This window comes from Anarrhichthys ocellatus, unplaced genomic scaffold (genome assembly GCF_004355925.1).
Source record: "Anarrhichthys ocellatus isolate YVR2014 unplaced genomic scaffold, GSC_Weel_1.0 scaffold35, whole genome shotgun sequence".
Taxonomy (NCBI): Eukaryota; Metazoa; Chordata; class Actinopteri; order Perciformes; family Anarhichadidae; genus Anarrhichthys; species Anarrhichthys ocellatus.
The window spans coordinates 1,845,636-1,865,194 of record NW_022280065.1 but is presented as its reverse complement, the minus strand read 5'-3'; the positions used below and the strand labels follow the sequence as shown (position 1 = coordinate 1,865,194).

The 19,559-nt window shown below is 46.2% G+C and overlaps 1 protein-coding gene across 11 annotated transcripts in view; it reads left to right on the top strand.

Moving 5' to 3' along the window:
- The window catches only part of rbms3 (RNA binding motif, single stranded interacting protein), a 277,908-nt gene that overhangs the window by 92,653 nt on the left and 165,696 nt on the right, over nt 1-19,559 (top strand). For 7 of the 11 annotated variants that reach the window (XM_031866614.1, XM_031866615.1, XM_031866617.1 and 4 more), the window contains one exon: nt 19,191-19,348. In XM_031866614.1, coding sequence (XP_031722474.1) covers nt 19,191-19,348 — 158 coding nt within the window. The remainder of the gene's footprint in view (nt 1-19,190; nt 19,349-19,559) is intronic. The other 4 variants (XM_031866616.1, XM_031866624.1, XM_031866622.1 and 1 more) reach the window with 1 other exon arrangement.

The following is a 19,559-nucleotide window of genomic DNA, read 5'->3' as shown; positions in this document are numbered from 1 at the left end:
ATCGATGGCTACAGACAAGTGACATCGCTGAGGCATTTTAAAGGGGAACTGAAATCACACGGGGTCTGAGCGCCAGGTTGTTTAATGAGTCATCCCAAGGAGTGCTTCTCCACACCTATTCGTTTCCGCTCTCCATTCGGGGCCCTTTCGCCGTCCACCGTCGGTGGGCAATCGTCCAGAACTATGACAAATAAAAGCTACGCCACCTCAAGCTGAGATGCATTAGTGCCGTTTTAAAACACGGCGCGTGGTGAGACTGCGCCCCTGTAAATGGATAAAAGTGAATGCGGGGAGGAGCAGGAAGAGGGATGGGATGCGGGGCGAGCGGCCTCACGGAGAGACTTCAGAGTGGATCGTCAGCAGCCTCTCAAGGGCAAAAGTATTAGCTGAAGGTCTGTTTTTTCTTTTATCACACGCACGCACTTTACGTTCTCTCTTCAGCACATGCTCTCGTCTCTGCTCAGGGAAAGATTCAAGCGTTACTCGCACAGTCGTAACTGATGGAGTGGTTGGAAAGAGGGAAATGTTTGACTGAACGGTGGAAAGAGGAAGGATGCAAAGCAAGAGCAGAGGGAGCATTTTCTAGCGCGGATATACGATGAAATTAAAAGCGAGTCGCAGACATTGAAGATTACAATCAGACATCAGCAACCTGCTGAGAGTCTTCAGTGTGATTTTCCTGAGAGCGAATAGTTAACTCTGTTGCTCGCTCCACAATGGCTGGCAACTTGAGAATTCTAAATAATTAGACTCAAATAGAGAAGCCATTATGGAAAAGGAAAAGGTGATGTTGCTGATGCAGACGTGTGTGTTTATTGATCCACCGTGTGAAGACGTCACAGTATGTTATATAACAGAGATGGCTGGTGTGGATGTTTTGTGATATTAATATACGTCGTCATGTTGTGAATTTCTCAGCCATTCCATTGAGCAGCTGGTTGTGGATAATAACATAATCAGATGGAATTCCTGTTTTGGGCTAATACATTGAATTAAATCCCTGGAAAATGACTTCGTACATGATGCAAAGAGAAAAACAGACGCCTTGCTAATTGATTCTGCAGTACTTCCCACAATGCCCTAGCACAAGCAGATATTTTGAAAAAGAGCAGCTACCTCGGTATACATACTGTCAGCTGGCAGATGAACATTTTCCTCGGTGTCATATTGCATATGCCTAATTCACACAGGCACACGGCCCCCTTAAGGTTCTCTTGGTGTCACCTTTTGTTTAGTCTTCTAGTCTCTGACTTCAGTGAGCTCTGTCTTGTCAGCAGGTGTCGCTTCTAAACTTTCAGTGGTTCTCCGGGTACCTGTCTTACTTCTTTTTTTTTTTTTTTTGCCCGTTTGGTAGGAAAATGCAAACCGCAACCATCTTGTACTAATAAATATATGTATAATACATTTACATAATACATACAATGCAAAAAGCCGTATTCCCCGACGCCTCACCCAGTGATTGCTGACTGCCGAGCAGACGCCAATGCATTATGCAGCGGCATCACCGTCGCCGCGAACGTGCTTTTAAGGTGTCCTATTTACCCCGGCGCCCGGGCGACACCTCATCCCGCTCTCAGGAGGAGCAGAAGGAGAGCGGCTCCGGGTTTGAAGGGTGAATGCATCCTGGCACACTCAAAGCATGTGGAAAGGGTAGCCTGATTCGACTGCTCGCGCCGTTTGCTCCCGCACGCCTGAGCTGGTGAGCTTCAAGGTGCTTCTTGGATTTCAGGAGGGGCCTTTAAACTTGAAACCAAAGCGAGGCAAGTCAATTTCTTTCCCCCCCTCAGTGTGCCTGCCAGAAAAAAGAAGAAAAAAAAGCGCTTGCTGCTTTTGTTTTTTTTGTTGGTCCCAGCAGTGCTGAGAGTATGCCCACCAATTAGGGCATGCCGATCCTCACAGCCCATGAATTATTAAGCGCGGCCCATCGACTAGGAGCAGTGACGGAGGGCAAGAGAGAGGGCCAAGCCACCTGAGCACCACCAGCTGCATTTGTTACAGCACTGCACCATCGCCGCTCCAGCATTTGGTTTTGCCGCTGATTATTTATTTTTTTTGCTTATTCTCCATCTACAAATTGGATAAATGCAGCATTTATTCAACAACACGCATGTATCAGAAAAAGGAAAAGAAGCAGAGCGACAGATATGATAATGTACGGTATTAGATTGCAACACCGGCTACCCTCAAGGTCAACTAATTCATTCCTACTGTCCAATTTATTGCCTGCTAGGAGCTAAGGCAATGAGGTGCTGTGAACCTTGAGCTCATGTCTATATAGAGGGTCTTCACAGCCATATTACAGGGTGGGGGTGGTGGGTTGGGGGGCTCCATCCAGCTCCAGCGGCTAAAACCTTACCCTGTGATCGCGACGGCCAAGGTCTGCTTGTTTTCTTTTTTTTGTTGGTGGGGGTGGGGGGGGACACCAAGTTAACGGTTCCCGGGTACCATCACCTCATCATAAATACTGTAAGCCTTTGAGACGCCGCCAATGGGCCGTAACTCGTGTGAACGGCGGGAACGCTGCGAAATTAGCTGCCCGTCAAATGCGACTCCTGGCGATTGTCGGCGCTTAAGATGTATTAGACGGAGAAGGGGAACTGCTTTTGTGTGGGAGCCCCCCGCCTTACTGGATAACAGAGCTATCATTATGCATGAATAATTGGATGCATTCCTTTTATTTATTTTTTCCTCTCTCTTTTCACCAGTGGGCTGTTTAATGTAGCAGAGTTGTCAAATATGGCTGTCGCAGGGAGAAAGAGTGAGCCAAGACTGATTACTTTACGTGAATGAATTTTTCTCTTTTTCACTCTCTTGCAGAATTGAAATAATTCGGAGCAGTTAAGAGAGGAGTGGGACTGTGGAAGGATCCTGAGAAGGATATTTGTGGATATTGTGGCAAAGGGGGGAGGATTTTAAGTGTGTTGTGATTTAGCTAGTTATTGTTTTGCTGCAGGGAACGAGGCGAGAGGAGAAGGCCGTCTCTCAGATGTCTTTAAATGGAGATCCTGACTGCCTACTTGCCCGCTCGCTTGAGCTGAAATGTCTGGTTCAATCTCCGTTTGGTAATATACATTAGCCATGGTCCTGTTTGTCACCGAAATAGCTTAAGTGCCCTTTAGCTGGCATTAGATCCGGTGTTTTCCTCTCTGTCGCGCCCTTGTTTCTGGCCGGGCCAAAATAGTGTGATGCTCGCATAAGAGCTCCGCTTGGTTCGTTTATCAGAGCATCTCCCTGTCAGGGAAACACACATACAACGATGCGTCATACCCAGCTCAGGCTAGACACCATGAAAATTACACAGAAATTATGTCCTTCAGTTTTTCCTCTCTCTCTCTCTCTCTCTCTCTCTCTCTCTCTCTCTCTCTCTCTCTCTCTCTCTCTCGCTCTCTCTCTCGCTCTCTCTCTCTCTCTCTCTCGCTCTCTCTGTGTGTTGTCTCTTCTCTTTGCTCCCTTGACCATTGAGTTTCTCCCTCTGGGCTTGACAAAGCAGCAATTTGAAGAATATGCGACACACTGCGAGCATGTGAGAGGCTCCTTTTGGACGCTGCCTTGTCATGGCAGCAGGATGACAATAAGGCAACAGTCAAAATACCATAGAAACAGATTTACGGGGTTGATTCACCAGTATGATGTTGACAAGTGATAATTGAAGAGCTATTTATCCACTCACAACAAATATAGGTCATGGAAATAGAGATATGCCTTCTTAAAGTGCTAGATATATACCAATAAGCGTGGTATTTAATCTTATGTTATTATTGTATTTTATATTCATTTTATAGTCTTTTGTACTGAGTTTATATGTGAAGAGCCATATGAATAAGAATGGATAGAGGGGGCTATTGTACTTAATGAGATGTGGATTCAATGCAGGGGACATAGTGATGTTAGTAATTGACTGTTTCGACCGATTACTGCCATGACTTAGTAAAAAAGCTGAGCAAAATTGTGAGGAGCAGCTTGACACTTAAATGAGAATAGCAGGTCCACCTTTAAATTGCTCAACAATGCACGCAACATCGTGGCTTCTAATGCCTGATTTATACTCCTGCAGCTGTGCACAGTACTGTGGCGGGTTGCGCATTGCGTGTCATTTTTTTTAAATTTGGACCCTTCAGTGGTTTTCAAATCCTTTGTGAGGCCGTCTTTCATTTATTTGACAGGCGTGATTCAATAGATCCATCTAAGTTTTGCCCAAAGCAAAACAATTATAGAAGAGTTTGGCGATGAGGAGGAGCTCATGTGCTAAGAATTCATACATTGGTGGTGGTGGTGGTGGTTGTTGTAACAGGATGTAAGTTACTGGAAAACCCACTCTCCGGTTCTGATGTGAAACCAAACTTCTGGAGTGTAGTCCCATTTTTCAGCAGGTGGGTGGCGCAGCTCTCTTTGAGCTCAGCCAGCCATCTCTTCGGATACTGTGTGATGGATGAACTTGGGACAGTTGCCCGTTTTGCGCATACAGCTGGGGATTAATGATGGATTCAACCTGTTTGTGCATCAGTTATCGTTGCAGCTGGGCGTGCTAGACACGAAGCTTTACTAAACAGTAAATCATTATTTAACGAGTGTCGCCTATTGGCCAGAAAACTAAACTCTAAATCATGTCAAACCAACTGCAGTTCCCAAAAAGGATAGGAAGTTTAAAAGAAAAGACGGTCTGTCAGCCAGTAAAGTTGTTGTCAGTAATCAAAGTTTTGGCTAAATGTGTTCTCTAAATTTAGTCGTGGGAAGCAAAAATAGACTCACTTAGAAGTGCTGGAGTCTAAAGATTTAGACCCCCTCAGTGTCAGAGACAGCTGTCGCAGACTTCTCATGAGCTGCCTTCTGTCTCTTTGACTGCATTATTCCTGTAGTCTTTCTGTCAGTCCCCAAACCACGATCAGAGGTCTTCAGGATTTCGTTTTCTCTAAAAAAAAGTCTGGGCCCAGACAGGAAAGGAAGGGGAGCCGTCAGTCGCTCATGAGTTGTTTACTTTTCCAAATCGTGACTCAGCCTCATTATCTTTAGTCCTCTTTACACCTGCCAACCAGCTGTAGCCTTCACTACACACTTAACTGTCTGCTGACGGCCCTTTGTTATGTCTGCTTTCCTCAATGTCTGCTTTAATTACCTCAATGTGTGCCTCCGGTTAACCAAAGTGAAACTGCGTATCCCTCGGTATCCTTCAGTTTACCCGTAGTCCTGCTTTGGTGAAACAGATCCGTGGGCCTCGAGATCAGTCTTAAAGATATGCCGGGGCTGATGGGATTGTAGCGAGTTAAGTCGGGCCTCTTGTGAAGCAGCCTGTAACTAATTAATTCTGCATTTCTTAAGGAATAAACGTAGGAATGCCACCCTGGCCTGTCGACTGCATTCTGTGTGTGGCAAGTCTCGCCTCCTTGTCATCCGCCGGGTCTCTGAAATTATTTATTTTTAAAACAGCGTGAGGATCATTGTGATGGTAATGGTCCGTCTGGACCCCCTTCATATTCAGCGCCACAATGACTCCGCTGTCTCGGGTATTTGAAGAGGTGGTCTGCTGCTGCTGCTGCTGGCAGACGACCGGGCCGAGGAGCTTCCTGTTCATGTGGTAATCTGCGTGGCGGCACAATGGAGCGAGCGCTGTTCTCTGAGCCCGGCCTCCACGCATTCAGCCGGAGAATGGAGGGCCGCACACCACCGGCAATGACAGTCCGCTGCTATCATCTCATGAAAAGCCTCCGTTGGAGGGTAAATAAATAGTTTAGGAACCCTTTAGCGAGCACAATAGGCCAGACCGCCGCTGATTTTCATCTTCGACGTCTCCTCACAATTTGCCCTTCCTTGTGAAAATATAACGTCGGGCTGGAAAAACGTAGTGCCGAACAGAATGTACTAACTTGTAACTCAATTGTATTTGACTTTGAGGCAGAGCTGTAAGGGCGGAGGGGGGGGTTTGGTGGTGAATTAAAAAAATAAATAATGAACAGGGATCATTTTCGTCACGCAAGATTTCAATTTGAAATGAAATAAAAGCCAATTGTCAGATTCATTAGCTGAGAGGGGATTCCGCAGTATGAGCTCGATGTTCCAGTGACTACTTTTCAATCTCTTAACAAACGTGTGTGCATCAGACACAAGGGTGACATCATGAAAAGAAGTCAAAATAGCCTCTTCAATCTGCACAAAACAACAACAAAACCCTCTATTGCTATTGTTACCCTGCGTTTTCAGAAAATTGTTTTGAGTGAGAGCATAAAAGCAATTGTCAGAGGGAAGAAGAACCATAATCCCCGGCTTTGATTCATGAAGTGGCTTGCAGCAGGACTGCTGATTTGGGACAATTGCACATCTTTCCTTGAAATTCATGGCCGTTCCATCGGCACTGTGATACGAAATTAGACCTCTGAGAAGCTTCGCGAATAGATCCAGTGCATAAGGAGAGACAGAGTGGCGGAGCACTCCTTTCTGTCTGGCTTCAATGGGAATGTATGAGCGATGAAAGAAGAGAAATGCATGAATGGAGTGCACAATCCTTGACTTCTTCTTCAGCCCACAGTGGAAAGAATGAATAACTTCAGTTTCCTTTAGAAGATATAAAAAGGCCCGATAGCATCACTGTTGCGTGTGTGCTAACCTGCTTGAACCCAGATGGCCTGTGTTTATCTTCGCCGGCTGCGATCCCTTATACCGCGTCCGAGTGCTGCATGCATTAAACTCGTCCAGAGTCACTGAGGCAAGCAGTCGGGCAAAAGGGGGAAACATTACACCATTACGCTCACCTGTTCCGCAGCCGTGGTGACTTATCTCATGAATAAATCACACTACCGAGGTCCGCGCAACTCCCACACTGCACCTATTCTCCTTTTTGGCAAACGGCCGCATCGCCATCCGTCTTTCTTTCTCTGCTCTCTCCCTCCTCACCTCCCCGCCGCCTCGTGTCTCACACCTCTCGCTCTATAGCTGGCCCGGCCGACAGCGCTCCGTTTTATTTATCGCGGCGCTGTGACACTTTTGGATAAAGCTCCGCACCCAAAACTGATTGAACTCTGCCCATGTGAGCTGGGAAGCACAGATCATTCCCCCTTTTGGTTTTCCAGTAAGTCATGGGACTGACAGCTCGGGACGGTGTGCCCAGAAGAGGCTGACTCTCTGGCTTTTAAATCACGCGACGCGACGCTTGAGTCGTCCCTAACTCAGCGGGCCGAGCCAATATGCCAAACCAACAGAAATACTGAGATACAATGTCGAAAATTAAAAATGAAATGGACTGATGGGTAGGAAAATAAAAAAAAGAACACAAGGTATGTGTGTGGGGGGGGGTTCTGTTTGATCCTTGTCTTTGATGTGAAAACCTTGCTTTTCCTGACACATCGTTCTTGGTTCTGACATATCCGGGTGAACAGAGGCAGAATAGCAAAGATGTTACACTGCGGCATTGTTCTCACATTGACCCGAAGTAAAACAATCCGCAGTATGTGAGCTTAGGCCCAGAGGAGGCGGGCGGATAGAGGTCTTTATTATTGATTTAGTTTTGTGTTGAGTAACGCTGATATTCCTTCAAGGGGGATAGTTGCTCAACACACTGTGCAGAATCTGGCACGGCATCGTCTTTGGCCTACTAAACTCTGCTCAACACTATGTTAAAACTCCCCCAACGGCTGTTAGATGGGGTGGAGAAAGTGGGTGGAGAGAAGGAGGGGGGGGGGGCAGGAAGGAGAAATGGAGGACTAGCAGCCAGATGAGGATTGGGATGGATTTAGGGATAGATGAGAGCTGACTGGAGGGGATTGGACAGGGTGACGAGAGGATGGATGGAGCACTAGCAGAGGGGATAGATTCACTTATGGAGGGTTAGGGAGAGGAAAACAGGAGCATAAGGGGGGGGGGGGGGGGTTCAAGACGGGCCATACGACTGGAGATAAGCGCCGGAGACAGTTCAATGTACGTAGAAAACAAGCCGCTAAGGCTGTGAAGAATCTTTTATCCCTTGTCAAAACACAAGGCTTGCATTGTGACGCCAAACCGAATTGGAAATATGTTAGATGCTGATTTACTGCTTCGACAAAGTGCACTTGTTCAGTGAGGATGATGAGTCATTGCCTCAAGTGCACCATCAGCCCACTTCAAAGTATAAACTTGCAGCAAATAACGTGACAAATCAGATCCCATCCAGGACCACAGCCAAGTGACTCAACCCCAAAACGCCTGCAGCCGCGAAGGCCTTTAGTGAGCCGGTGTGCCAAATCAGATGCCTCGAAGGTGGGAGCTTCAGACACTCTGCTCACAGAGACCAGAGCTGCGATGCAGTCCGGCGGTCCTTGCCAACACATATTGTCAAAAAGTGTAAATAGCAGCGGTGAAGCAGGACAGTTTACAGTATGGGTTGTGATGATGGACGGTACGCCCTCGGGTGTTGATGTAGCTTTCACGTTTTGAGTGCAAACTGCAACATTTGTTGTGCAAATATTTGGATACAATTCGATTTCAAACATGCAGAAGATCCAAGATGATGTTTTCATCTTGCCCCCCCCCCCCCCCTCATTTGAAAAATAGATATATAAATAATAAATCTTGTCGGTTTGATTGCCTGCTGCTGCACGACCTTTTCTCAAACACATCCAGAAGTTCACATCCATCAAAATGTCATTTACAGCTCGCCTCGCAATTACAGAATTGCAGGATAATGTGCCATTTCAAAAGGCATTTTGTTTTTCACACAATAATGGTTTTTTTTTACCTGAGTTACTCTGTGCCTCATTTAAATTATGTCTGTAGAGTGGAAACATTTGAGCAATAATCAAAAAGAATAAGAGCCAAATAAGCCTTGAATAATACCGTATTACAGATGTGCTCCGTCCATCTTTAAGCGCTTAAACGCCAGTGGCATCGCCTTACTGCTGCTGCTTGTACACACCTGATTATTTCTGGCTTGTTGTAAGGAAAGAACACAGAGTCCCGGGTTGGTCATGATCCCTGTGTGAAACCCCTGGATGTGTTTTTCAGATGTACGTCATAAAACAACCCCATAAACTACCGGGAGCCGACCGTTTTCCTTGCCCCCGGCCTGTTCGTTCTACCTGTGTCTCAAGCCTTCCTGCCACAACAGCCGCTGGTGTTTAGTGCCAGTGTTTAGTCTGGCAATCGTCAGAGACGCTTCAGTGAGTGGATTCCCTGATGGGGGACATTCCAGACCCGGTGCAGCTACTTTGCATGTGATGGGAAAATGAATATTCAAAAGAGAAGAGGATGTCCTCTGCCATGCATATTTCTATACATATCAGCATCTGTGCTGATTTAGTTCACATCGGGTGTGACGCCTCTACTTGTTGTGCGTCAATGCCGCACTTAAAGATTATCCGTACGTGTTCTTCGCACGGAGCGCGAGAGCCGAATTTCTCCGCAGGCATGGAATACATTAACACGCAGCACGTTCACGCGACGAGGCGCAGAATGGTTGCGATAGACGGGTACGTGGTATAGTTGAATTATGTGAAGGAATAGGTGGAGTTCTCACGCACTGTCAGCACTGACTTTTATTATAGATGCGTGTCATGGATCTTTGTTTGGCATTTCAATGCGAAGCAGCTGCTTAATATCAAAGCCACAGTGTGCGTCGACCGATCACAAGAGGAGCCAAACACCTGGGACAGTGAGCAGCTCAATAATTAAAGAAAGACAACCTTAAAATGAGGCAAACGACAAGATCAATAGGGAAAAAAAGTCATTGAGTAAATAAATAAAGGCAAATAGTCTAACATTTGACTATTTTCTTCATATTCCCTTAATAGTAATTGATTCTGCGGCCCTTGTCTTCATTAGAAGACTTCTGAAACATTCTCCTTTTTTCTGTATGAGTTGTTTTTCCTTCAAGGTTATGAAGATGTTCCCAGATCAGATCTGAGATGGGTCTGATCTGCCTTCCCCTGTTTGAACCTCTCTCCTTTATAACAGTTGATTCTTTTCTAATCTTTTATACGTAGCTGTTTGCGATCTGGCTCCACTTTTATCTTCTTGTAGCTGCCCCGTGGCTTTAGCGTAAAGACGTTGTCACATGTTGGGAACTTGATGCCTGACGAAGGTCAATGACCTACTCAGCCTTTTCTCTCCGTACACAAAGCGTAGCATGTATAGATGTTCTAGAATTTGCTGAGGAAAACCTGCTGGCGGTCGTCTTTAATGCGTAAAAGCACTCCGTGTGAGCCTGCTGTTTGTAAAGGCAGTGACAGCATCGCTCAGTTATGCAAACATTACGTATTGCTTTGAACGTATGGCTGTGGGCACACAGTCAAACGCTCGCTGAAGTCAGCGTCGGGCAGTAACTCATGCACTGGGCTGTTCGGGGGGGGGGGGGGACCATCGAGCCTCTTTGCCGCTCCAGCACCAATTACAGCCTTATTTATGAATTTGAGCACAGTTGACCTTCTGGAAGAGGGGACGTAAATTTGTTTGTCTGGAGAGCGGCGTAACAAATGGCATTCTGGGACGGCTCAAGCTTCCTTTCTATCAATCTGTCCCTTGTCTCTCTCTCTCTCTCTCTCTCTCTCTCTCTCTCTCTCTCTCTCTCTTTCTCTCCCCGTGTCTGTCCCCTTGGCATCCACACTTCGGCAATAACTCATCAGCCGGTCAGCTGTTCAGCTGTCTGGTAGTCAGTCATTTAGAAACGAGTTGGTCTTCTTAGAGGGACAGATATAAGCCAGTGGACCTATGAGCGAACATGGAAGTAGCATGTTTCGTCTCCCAGTGTCCCTCTCTCAGTTAGGCAGGCTGGGAGAAGAGTTCGGGGCAGGACGCCAGCCCATGTGCGTGACTGGGCTGGTAGACATTTGTCTCAGTGAGAGACGGGTCACGCTGAGAAAGAGCTCGTCCCCGCTCTCTCCACATCTACCACAGCCCTCTGTCTGTGCTCAGGCTTCCTGTGAAACACATAACTGGAGAATACATTCACATATGCGACAAAATACTGATTCATAAAAAAATCTTTAATTGGCTGCTTAAGCAAGTTCAGACCTTTTTTGTGCTTAAATGATACATGGATTAGTTGATTTAAAGAATGTGAATTGTCTTTTTTTTCGTTTTGTATCACATTTTTTAGTTAATTTGGTTAAACTAGTGACCTGGGCACCAATCTGGAAACACTATGTGTGTTTGCACCATAGCCACAATATATCAGTGGTTCAGCTTTGAGACCAACACTTTGAACACTCTGTTCCTCTCTCTTTCTCCACAGTCTGTATCATCCTCTGTCCTCCCACTTTTCTGCTCCATCCATCCTGCAGTCACCACTCCCACACCGGCTAGCTAGCAAACAGACCCAGCTGGCCATAATGATGACAAATCAGCCCAAATATTTATGTCCATCGAGTTTTCACTTTGACTCTGCCCACGGCTGGCTCTCTGCTCTTTTACTTTTTCTTCTTCTTCTTTTTTTTACCGATCCCTCTGCGGTGGCCACCTCAGCCGCAGCCAAAGCCTCCTAATTGCTCTCCACAAACACACTTCAGTCCCGGTTATGTCACCTAAACACCGGTTGACCTTTAATGTCCGCGGAGAGCCCAGTTTATGGTCGGCCCAGGAGTGGTATAAACATAGACGCTCACGGTGTGTCTTTGGTCCCAGGTCCTACTCACTCTGCAGACACTAAGCAAGAGTCTGAGGTGGTGGAGGGCCTCACTGAGAGAGGCACTAGCTCCAAGCAACGTGCTGGAAATGGATTGTAAAAATGTTTGAAGAACAGAAAAGGCAGTTTATTACTGCTAGAATTCATAATTATGACAATCCCTGTTAAATGTACATTGGTAATTTAAAATCAAAGACCTTAAAGTGTTAAATGCATGCGGCTGTGATTACATTTTAATCAAAGAGAAAGAAAGATAAAAAAATACGTCAGCTCAAAATTTGAGTTATATTCATCAAATATCAGCTGATGATTTTCTAGGCAAACATCTGCCTCCTATGTTTCACGTCATCATGCATAGTTCTACTATTAGTTAGTATTAGTTGATAGCATATTATTCATATTGATGCTGTACATGGGTTATGTACATGTACTAGGGGCTGTTCCTGAATAGGTCAAAGCTTCATTCATAACATTGATATTCAGATTATTACTAATAATTTAAGGAAAAATTGTGTACAATACTCCACCCGCTTCCAGCTTCTCTTCCACTGTCTCAAACAAACACACAGCGAGCATCATGTCATCGTCTCAGATCTTAGTCCAAAAATCTAAATGTATCAAAATAATAACATATCCTAAATTCAACAAAATATTCAGTTTCAATCCATATTTGGTGGCGTTTAGCCTTTCAAAAACTACATTTTCATTGCAGTCACAACTGTTTACTCTTCCACACACACCTGAATTAATGAGCCGGTCTCAGCAATCTAACCCCACCATGAATACATACATGTAACCATAAAAACACAGAATCACACGTATGCTAGCATGTTGTTGCGACGCTACAACAATGCAGTGAAGCATAGAGAGAGCCTGAATATAGCACAGACGCCCTGGTTCTGTTATCGTGGACACGTGAGGACCTTTATCGTGACCAACACGTATTGTGCTGAACAATAATCCAACCCACACCAACCAAAGCTACTGTAAATCAGCTCAGGCTATTTGCTGATGCAGACTACCGATCCAATACAAAGTGCTTTATTTTGTTCCTCTTTTTCCAATTAAAAATGTGCGTCTCTACTTGAAAGACTTATTATTTTCATGGAAGGCAACATGAGACGAGGGATTGCTGTGATTGCCTTGACTGAATGTAACCGATGGTGGAAACATTGGGTGTTATGCTAACATTAATGAAGAAGCGGCATATAATGCGGATTGACCTCCTCGTGGCTAAATGGAATGATAACTAGTGCAGTGCTTATTCGGGTAGCCCATTCAGAACGGGCCGATAGCTTGGTCCCCAGAAGTGCTGCTTTGCTTGTTCATTCAACTTTATCAATATTGAACGTATACCATGTTTCTAAAAATGCTCCAATTTCGACACTGCACGTCCTCTGGCCTCCAGCAATGCACCCGCCAGGTGTGACGGAGATCAGTTGAACCGTTCTGAGATAAGTTAAGGATGGAGAGACAGAGACTCCTTGTTTTATCGTTAGATATCATGAAACATAAGGGCATTATGATACGATAACTTCCACTCTTTACCTCCCCACCTTTACTTGCACATATTTATTATTAGTCTTCTAAACTGTGGTGATTCGTGACTAATTTTTGATCCCACAGTACCAATTAAATTCTTACAAAGAAGTGTCAATAAATGAAACTTCAAACATAAACGCACCATCTCCAATTGACTCATGATGCATTTCAGACCCGGGACCGCTTTCCCATCATGTCACCCCTTTCAGCTAGAACAGATGACTGTGTTTTTAACCAGTGACACTAAGTAAAGCACGTCTTGTTTACCTCCATAGCTCTTGTCCTCTGTGTCAGATAATATGTATGCATCCTGTCCCCCCCCCCACCACCACCACCCGCTGGGAAAGATATGGCCTCTATTTTAACTCTGGGGCTCTGTATCCAGACACATGGGCCCTGACACGGAAGACAACATCCCTCTCTTATCTGCCCCAAAGAGGAAGTGAGAGGGAGGGAGAGAGAGAGAGAGAGCCCGTGGGGGGGGGGGGGGGATGGAGAAGACATGAGAAAAAAGGAAGTTGGAGAACAAGGCGGTGAGCAGTGAGAAAGGCAAGAGAGGAAGAGCTCCATCCACTGCTTTTGAGACGTACTGGAGATGGACCAATCAGCATGTTTAAAATGAGCCCCCCCCCCCACGTCATTGTCCATGGCAGTGTTGGCTTACCACTGTCCCAGATCCCAGGGCTTCTTTTTGTTTTTACTGAGGAAGAAGGCCCGCAGGCTGGTGCTGCTAGCCCGGGGAGACTCAGACAGTCACAACGCCTCCTGTGCTCCTGTAATCTGTCTTTTTCTCGTTTGCTCCTTTTTCCTATATTTCCTTCTTTTTTTTGGTCCATTCTCCTTCTGTTCTCTCAGGCCTCCTCATATCTGTAACTGCACCTCTCTTCCCTTCCTCCTGCACTCTCTCCATGCCCGTGCAGACAGCAGAGAAGCTTCCTGTCGGGAGACATTTGGCTGCAGAATCTTCAGCTTTGCATTCCCATGTGGGCTGGCGATGTTTTTTGCTCGTCACTCCTCTGGCTATTTTACCTCGACAGGCACAGAACAATGAGAGAAAGCGCGAGGCTTTAAAAAAACAGGAGGCCAAAGGAGGACAGGCTGTCTTCCCTCCGTGTCTCAGCGCCCCTCCCTCCGCTCTCGGGCATACATGTTTAAGGGCTAAAGGTTTGCAAGCAGCTATCCAGGATGGACGGGGGGGATTTGTGTTCCTCCAGTGCGAACGCGGCCGACCGCAGAGCTCGCTGTTAGTTCTGGCAGTTTAGAAGGGATGCCTCTGGGACTGTGCTTGTCTTTAAGAGTCTTTGCAGAGACTTTGCCAACATGAATTAATGGAGGATGAGCTGAGAGGCTTTTTTCTTCAATTTAAGGAGACTGCTTGTCATTTTTTGTGGCAGTTTTTATTTTTGTCTCTCTCTCACAAACAAGGGAACAAACAGAAAGAGAAATAAGCGTGCACACACAAACATGCACCCTCCTGCACGGTAACAGCAGATCCCCAGTGGTGGTGTGCTGGCCGTAGGTGGGGGGGGCTACTAATATTGACAGTGTTGGCGTTGTCTGGCCTATTGCCAGTGTTGAGCTAGCTCTGGCTGGCTGCTGTGGCCTCCTATAAATCAGGGCCAATTACCACGGTGGTGCACACAGCCGCCTCTCCTCCAGTCGCAGCCCTGCCCTGCAGAGTGCAGGGAGGCAGGGAAGCCACAGCCCTGCTCTGTCCAATTAGTGCCACGGCCGCCCTCTGCTCTCTTTGGAAAACACTGTGCGCTCACGTGGTATGTTTTTATACAAGTACGGAAAACACCTTATCCAAAGATATGGTCAACTTCCCCCGTGCCATCTGCACACAGGGTGCCCTGTGACACATGGTGTTGAAATGTTTAATGCAAATGTAATAACATTGGAGTTATTGCTTTTTTTTTTTAGTAGTTTTCTTTTTTTTGATTAACTGAAGTGTTCCTTCGTGGGTTAAGAAACCTCTCCCACTTCTAAAGTTGACTTGAACCATTAATCACACGTATATCTGTGCATAAGGGCTTCATACAGTGTGCAGATGCTGTACAAACAGAACACGAACATGTAAATAACAAGAAGGTACAAGTCTACGTATTACTGCTATGATCTGTGTAGAAAAACATAATGTGGGTGTGTGAATATCAGCCTATGTAACGTATGTCCGATTCATCATCTTCACCTAATATGCTCGTAAACATTGGCGGCTGGCGTACCACCCCCCCCCCCCCCCCCCAACACCCCCTTGCTCGGCTGGCTCAGTAAATTGGGCCTGTGTAAACCATTCTGCCCGTCTAAAATACAGTGCGGCAAATTGAAATCCCCAGTAAGCCTCTGTAGCAGCATGTCACAGCTGGGTGGGGAGGCGGGAGAAAGGAGGTTTTTTTTCTCATTTACCACCTGGAGGCTTTTGAAGTGTCATAACCAGCTATTCTCCCGCACTCTCTTCCATTCCTCTCTTTAACTCCTGTGTTTTCCTCTCTTTGTCACTCCGTCCCTCCCTTCCCTCGCTGCAATACCCCCTTTGTCAAGTGTTGCATTCAACCCTCATCATTCTGACTCACGAGGCCCTGTATGTATTATGGATTTGAAAAAGCCGGATCCTGCAGGCTGACAGGCTGACAGGCTGACAGGCTGAGGGTAAACAGCAGTCACGGAACCGTCCGGAAACAGAAAACGAGCTCGGTCATTAACCCCCAGTGGGGGCGGCAGGAGGAAGCCGAGGGAGAATTTGATTAGAAACAACAAGAAACAACAACAACAACAACAACAACAGGGAAACAGTTTGGGTTTGAATGCATGTGCGCTTGCTCATTTCACTCCCACGCTTCTAAAAGTTCGCCAAACGTACATTACACATGTAGACACACACACACAAGCATATGAAGAGCCTGCTCTTTAGGCAGGTTTTCTTTTTGCCATTTTGCTTCTCCAACTTGTTCATTTCTCTAACGTGTAAGAGAAAGTCCCTCGATACGTTTTTGCCAGATAAAAACAAAAAAATACCGTTGAATCCACAAGTTCGATGTTAACCCCCCCCCCCCAGTGGCCCATTCCTCTGAGATCTTCGGCACCCATTCCCTTCTCCCCTTCTCGTTCCCGGGGGACTCGAACCTCCCTCTCTGTCTTCTCGCCCCAACACTGTAAGTAATGGGCCGGTTTTGACCCTCCATGCCTCATTGTGTAAGATTTCAGCTTCTGACCTTAAAAAATGAAAGCAAATCGATAGGGCGGGGACACATGAATTCCAAAGCCCAGGACGCAAGCCAAGGCTGGAGCCCAGGGAGGAGCAGGAGGAGGAGGAGGAGGTGAGGAGGAGGAGGAGGGCTGTGTGTATTACTGAAGGGCTAAAACAAAGGAAGAAAGAAAGAGGCTTTCAATTAACCTTCAGCGCTGACAGCAACTCTGTGTAGCTCCTCGCATTTGTGCTGGCGAATTTCTTTGTGTCGCACAGTTATGTAAAGTACTCTGTGCGTTTAATGTTAGCTACAAGTGGACTAAGGGAAAATAAAACGAAGGGGGGGGGGGGGGGGGGGGCGTAAGGTGAAAGCCTCAAAGTCGAGGCTGGAACTGCAGCTGCGCACATTCCAGTGACTTTGAGTGGGAGAAAATAACTCCCATGGAGCACTGGAGAGATTAAGATTCTGCTATTCTACTGCCACTGCAGGATAACGTGAGCAACCGGAGACTAGCTGTGATCGTAGCCCCCCCCCCCCCCCCCCACACACACACACACACACACACACACACACTACCAAAGCAGTGTGAGACGCGATCTCTGCTGGAGATGGGGGGGGAATCCTGTGTTTGGACAATTAAAGTTACATTTAGTCACAAACACAGCAACTTTAGATGTGAACTTTACAGCTGTGGGATTGAAGTTACAGTGAGTTGAGACTTGAAGACTAAATCTTGAACTGCCATGTTTAACTCTTCTGTATTAGAAAGCAGGGGGTGAGGGGGGGAGTGGGGGGTGAGGGGGGGAGTGGGGGGTGGGGGGGCAGGAAGCAAGGGATTTTGCAGAATATGAACCAAGGACGTTGTGGCTCATTGTAGACGTCGTAACCCTGAAGCCCCGGGGCGGCCCTCAGCTCGCAAGTTTTGACCTGGTAGAAATCCAGAACAATAATAAACCAAGTAATTGAACAATGAAAGGCCTTATATAGCCACACATAATGCATATTTAATGATTAGGCCTAGCCATAGGAAGGAGTTAAATGGTCTCAGATATGTAGAAAACTGTTAACAGCAACAAAAAACTAAATTGTTTAAAAAAGTTGATTAGTTGCCTGGTCAATAAAATGTTAGTCAATCAGTTTCCCAAAGCCCAACATTTACATCCACAATTTACTGTCACAGAGATTTAACGAAACCAGAAAATATTCACATTTAAGCAGTTAGAATCCGAGAAATATTTTTTTTCCAAGAAATTACACAAAATATTTGGTGATTATTTTAACAGTAGACAGCTAATTGATTAATCGATTAATCGTTGCAGCTCTACTGGCGAAGGTGTCCTGGACACGGCCTCTGTGTTATCACGTGTGTGTGTGTGTGTGTGTGTGTGTGTGTGTGTGTGTGTGTGTGTGTGTGTGTGCGTCCAGCACAGTGAGTGGCTGCCCATCAGTTCCACTTAGCTCAGCGTGGTAATTGGCCGTCCATTGATGGACTTGGCTCCCTCTTCACGCTCCAGGGACCCCGGCTCTTTGTTTGAGGAGCGGGAGGCAACACGCTGGCACGGCGCACACGCTTAAAATAGCGCATCAAATCAGCCATGCTTCGGCAGCCGCTGCTAACGTGTGGGGCGGATTGGAGGGCTAATGGTGTGTGTGTGTGTGTGTTTCTACCGCATGGTATGGGGTCCTTAGGTTCTCTCTGGGGAGGATAAGGGGTTAAGATGGTTAACTGGAGCCGGTGGTGGTATTTAGTCATGTCCCCTTCTCTCCCTCACCATTTTATTTTTTTATTTTCTCCGTTTCATCCATCACTCACTTACTTTATTGCAGTGTGCGTCGTCTCTCTCTCTCTCTTCCCTCCTCGCTCACTCTCTTCTACTGTAGTGTCTCTCTCTCTCTCTCTCCCTCCTTTTCCGCTCATGCCCACAGGGCCCCGCTTCTCTCTTCCTGTCACTATGTGCAGTGTCCCTGCAATAGAGATATAAATGGGCTGTGAGCAGGGGGCCCTGACTCCTACACCATAAATCTACACTAACAGCACAACAGGCACACGAGGAGAGCAGGGGAGGAGGGAAAGAGAGGGAGAGGGAAATAAAGGGAGGAATCGCATAGCTGAAACATTTTGAACACATTCTGGAAGATGGAGATTATTCTGGAAAGAAAGGCGACGGATCGCACGCCCTTGGAGGTGCATATTGTTTTACAGCTGGTCTTGAGTGTGTGACTAGTAAGCAGGAAGTTGCCTTCCTTTAAAATCCGTGTCAGCTGCCGGAAGCCCTATGAACTGTCATTTCGACGCGTGGCCTTGGTGAAATGTTTATTTAAAATCGAAATAAAATGTAGAAATGTTTGCACTCTTGACTCCAGTCTCATGTTGTAAGAAAAAAAAAAGACTTACTCACTGACGAAGAGCTTCAGATGCAATTCATTGCAATGTACCGCCCAAGGGTCGCTGACAAAAGGTGGAGAAAGTGAAGTAAAAGTATTCAGCATCGAATGTGTCCTCTCCTCTGGGGAGCTTTTATTCGACTATTTTGTCATTGAGCGCAAGTGTTCTTCATATTCAAGGCTGAGGGTAGATGTGTGTTTTCTTTGACTCATTAGTTTCTGCCGTTGGGTTGAGTGTTTTCATGTCTTGGCGACCCTGAAGCGACCCTGATCCCACAGATACTGCAATGACATTGAAGTGATGGTGCCTGCTATTTCTTCAAAAAAGATTTATTTTTCCCACTCCTTCTCACACTTTCTTCTGCTCTCTCAGATATTTCATTTATTTTTCTCACCTCACCTCGCGTGTCTTAAAAATGAAATCTATTTTTTTTTTTTTTTTTAGCTGTTGGTGTTAAATCTTTTCTCTCTCTCTCTGTTTTTTTCCCCCCCAGCAGTCCTATGCTCCACCCCCTCATCCCATGGCTCCTCCCAGCCCAAGCACCAACAGCTGCAGCCAGGGAGGGGCGGAGCAGCTGAGTAAGACCAACCTGTACATCCGAGGCCTGCCACCTGGGACCACCGACCAGGACCTCATCAAACTCTGCCAACCGTGAGTACCGTTAAATACAGAGGTCCCCCTGTCGCACTTGTCCATGCCACTGCGGGGTGTAATTGGCCGTGATGTGCTTTTCAAGCCTGTATGCATTTAGCAATACATGGTGTATATATGTATGTATATGTATATGTAGGTATGTATATGTATATGTGTGTATGTATATGTATATGTGTGTATATATATGTATATGTGTGTATATATGTAT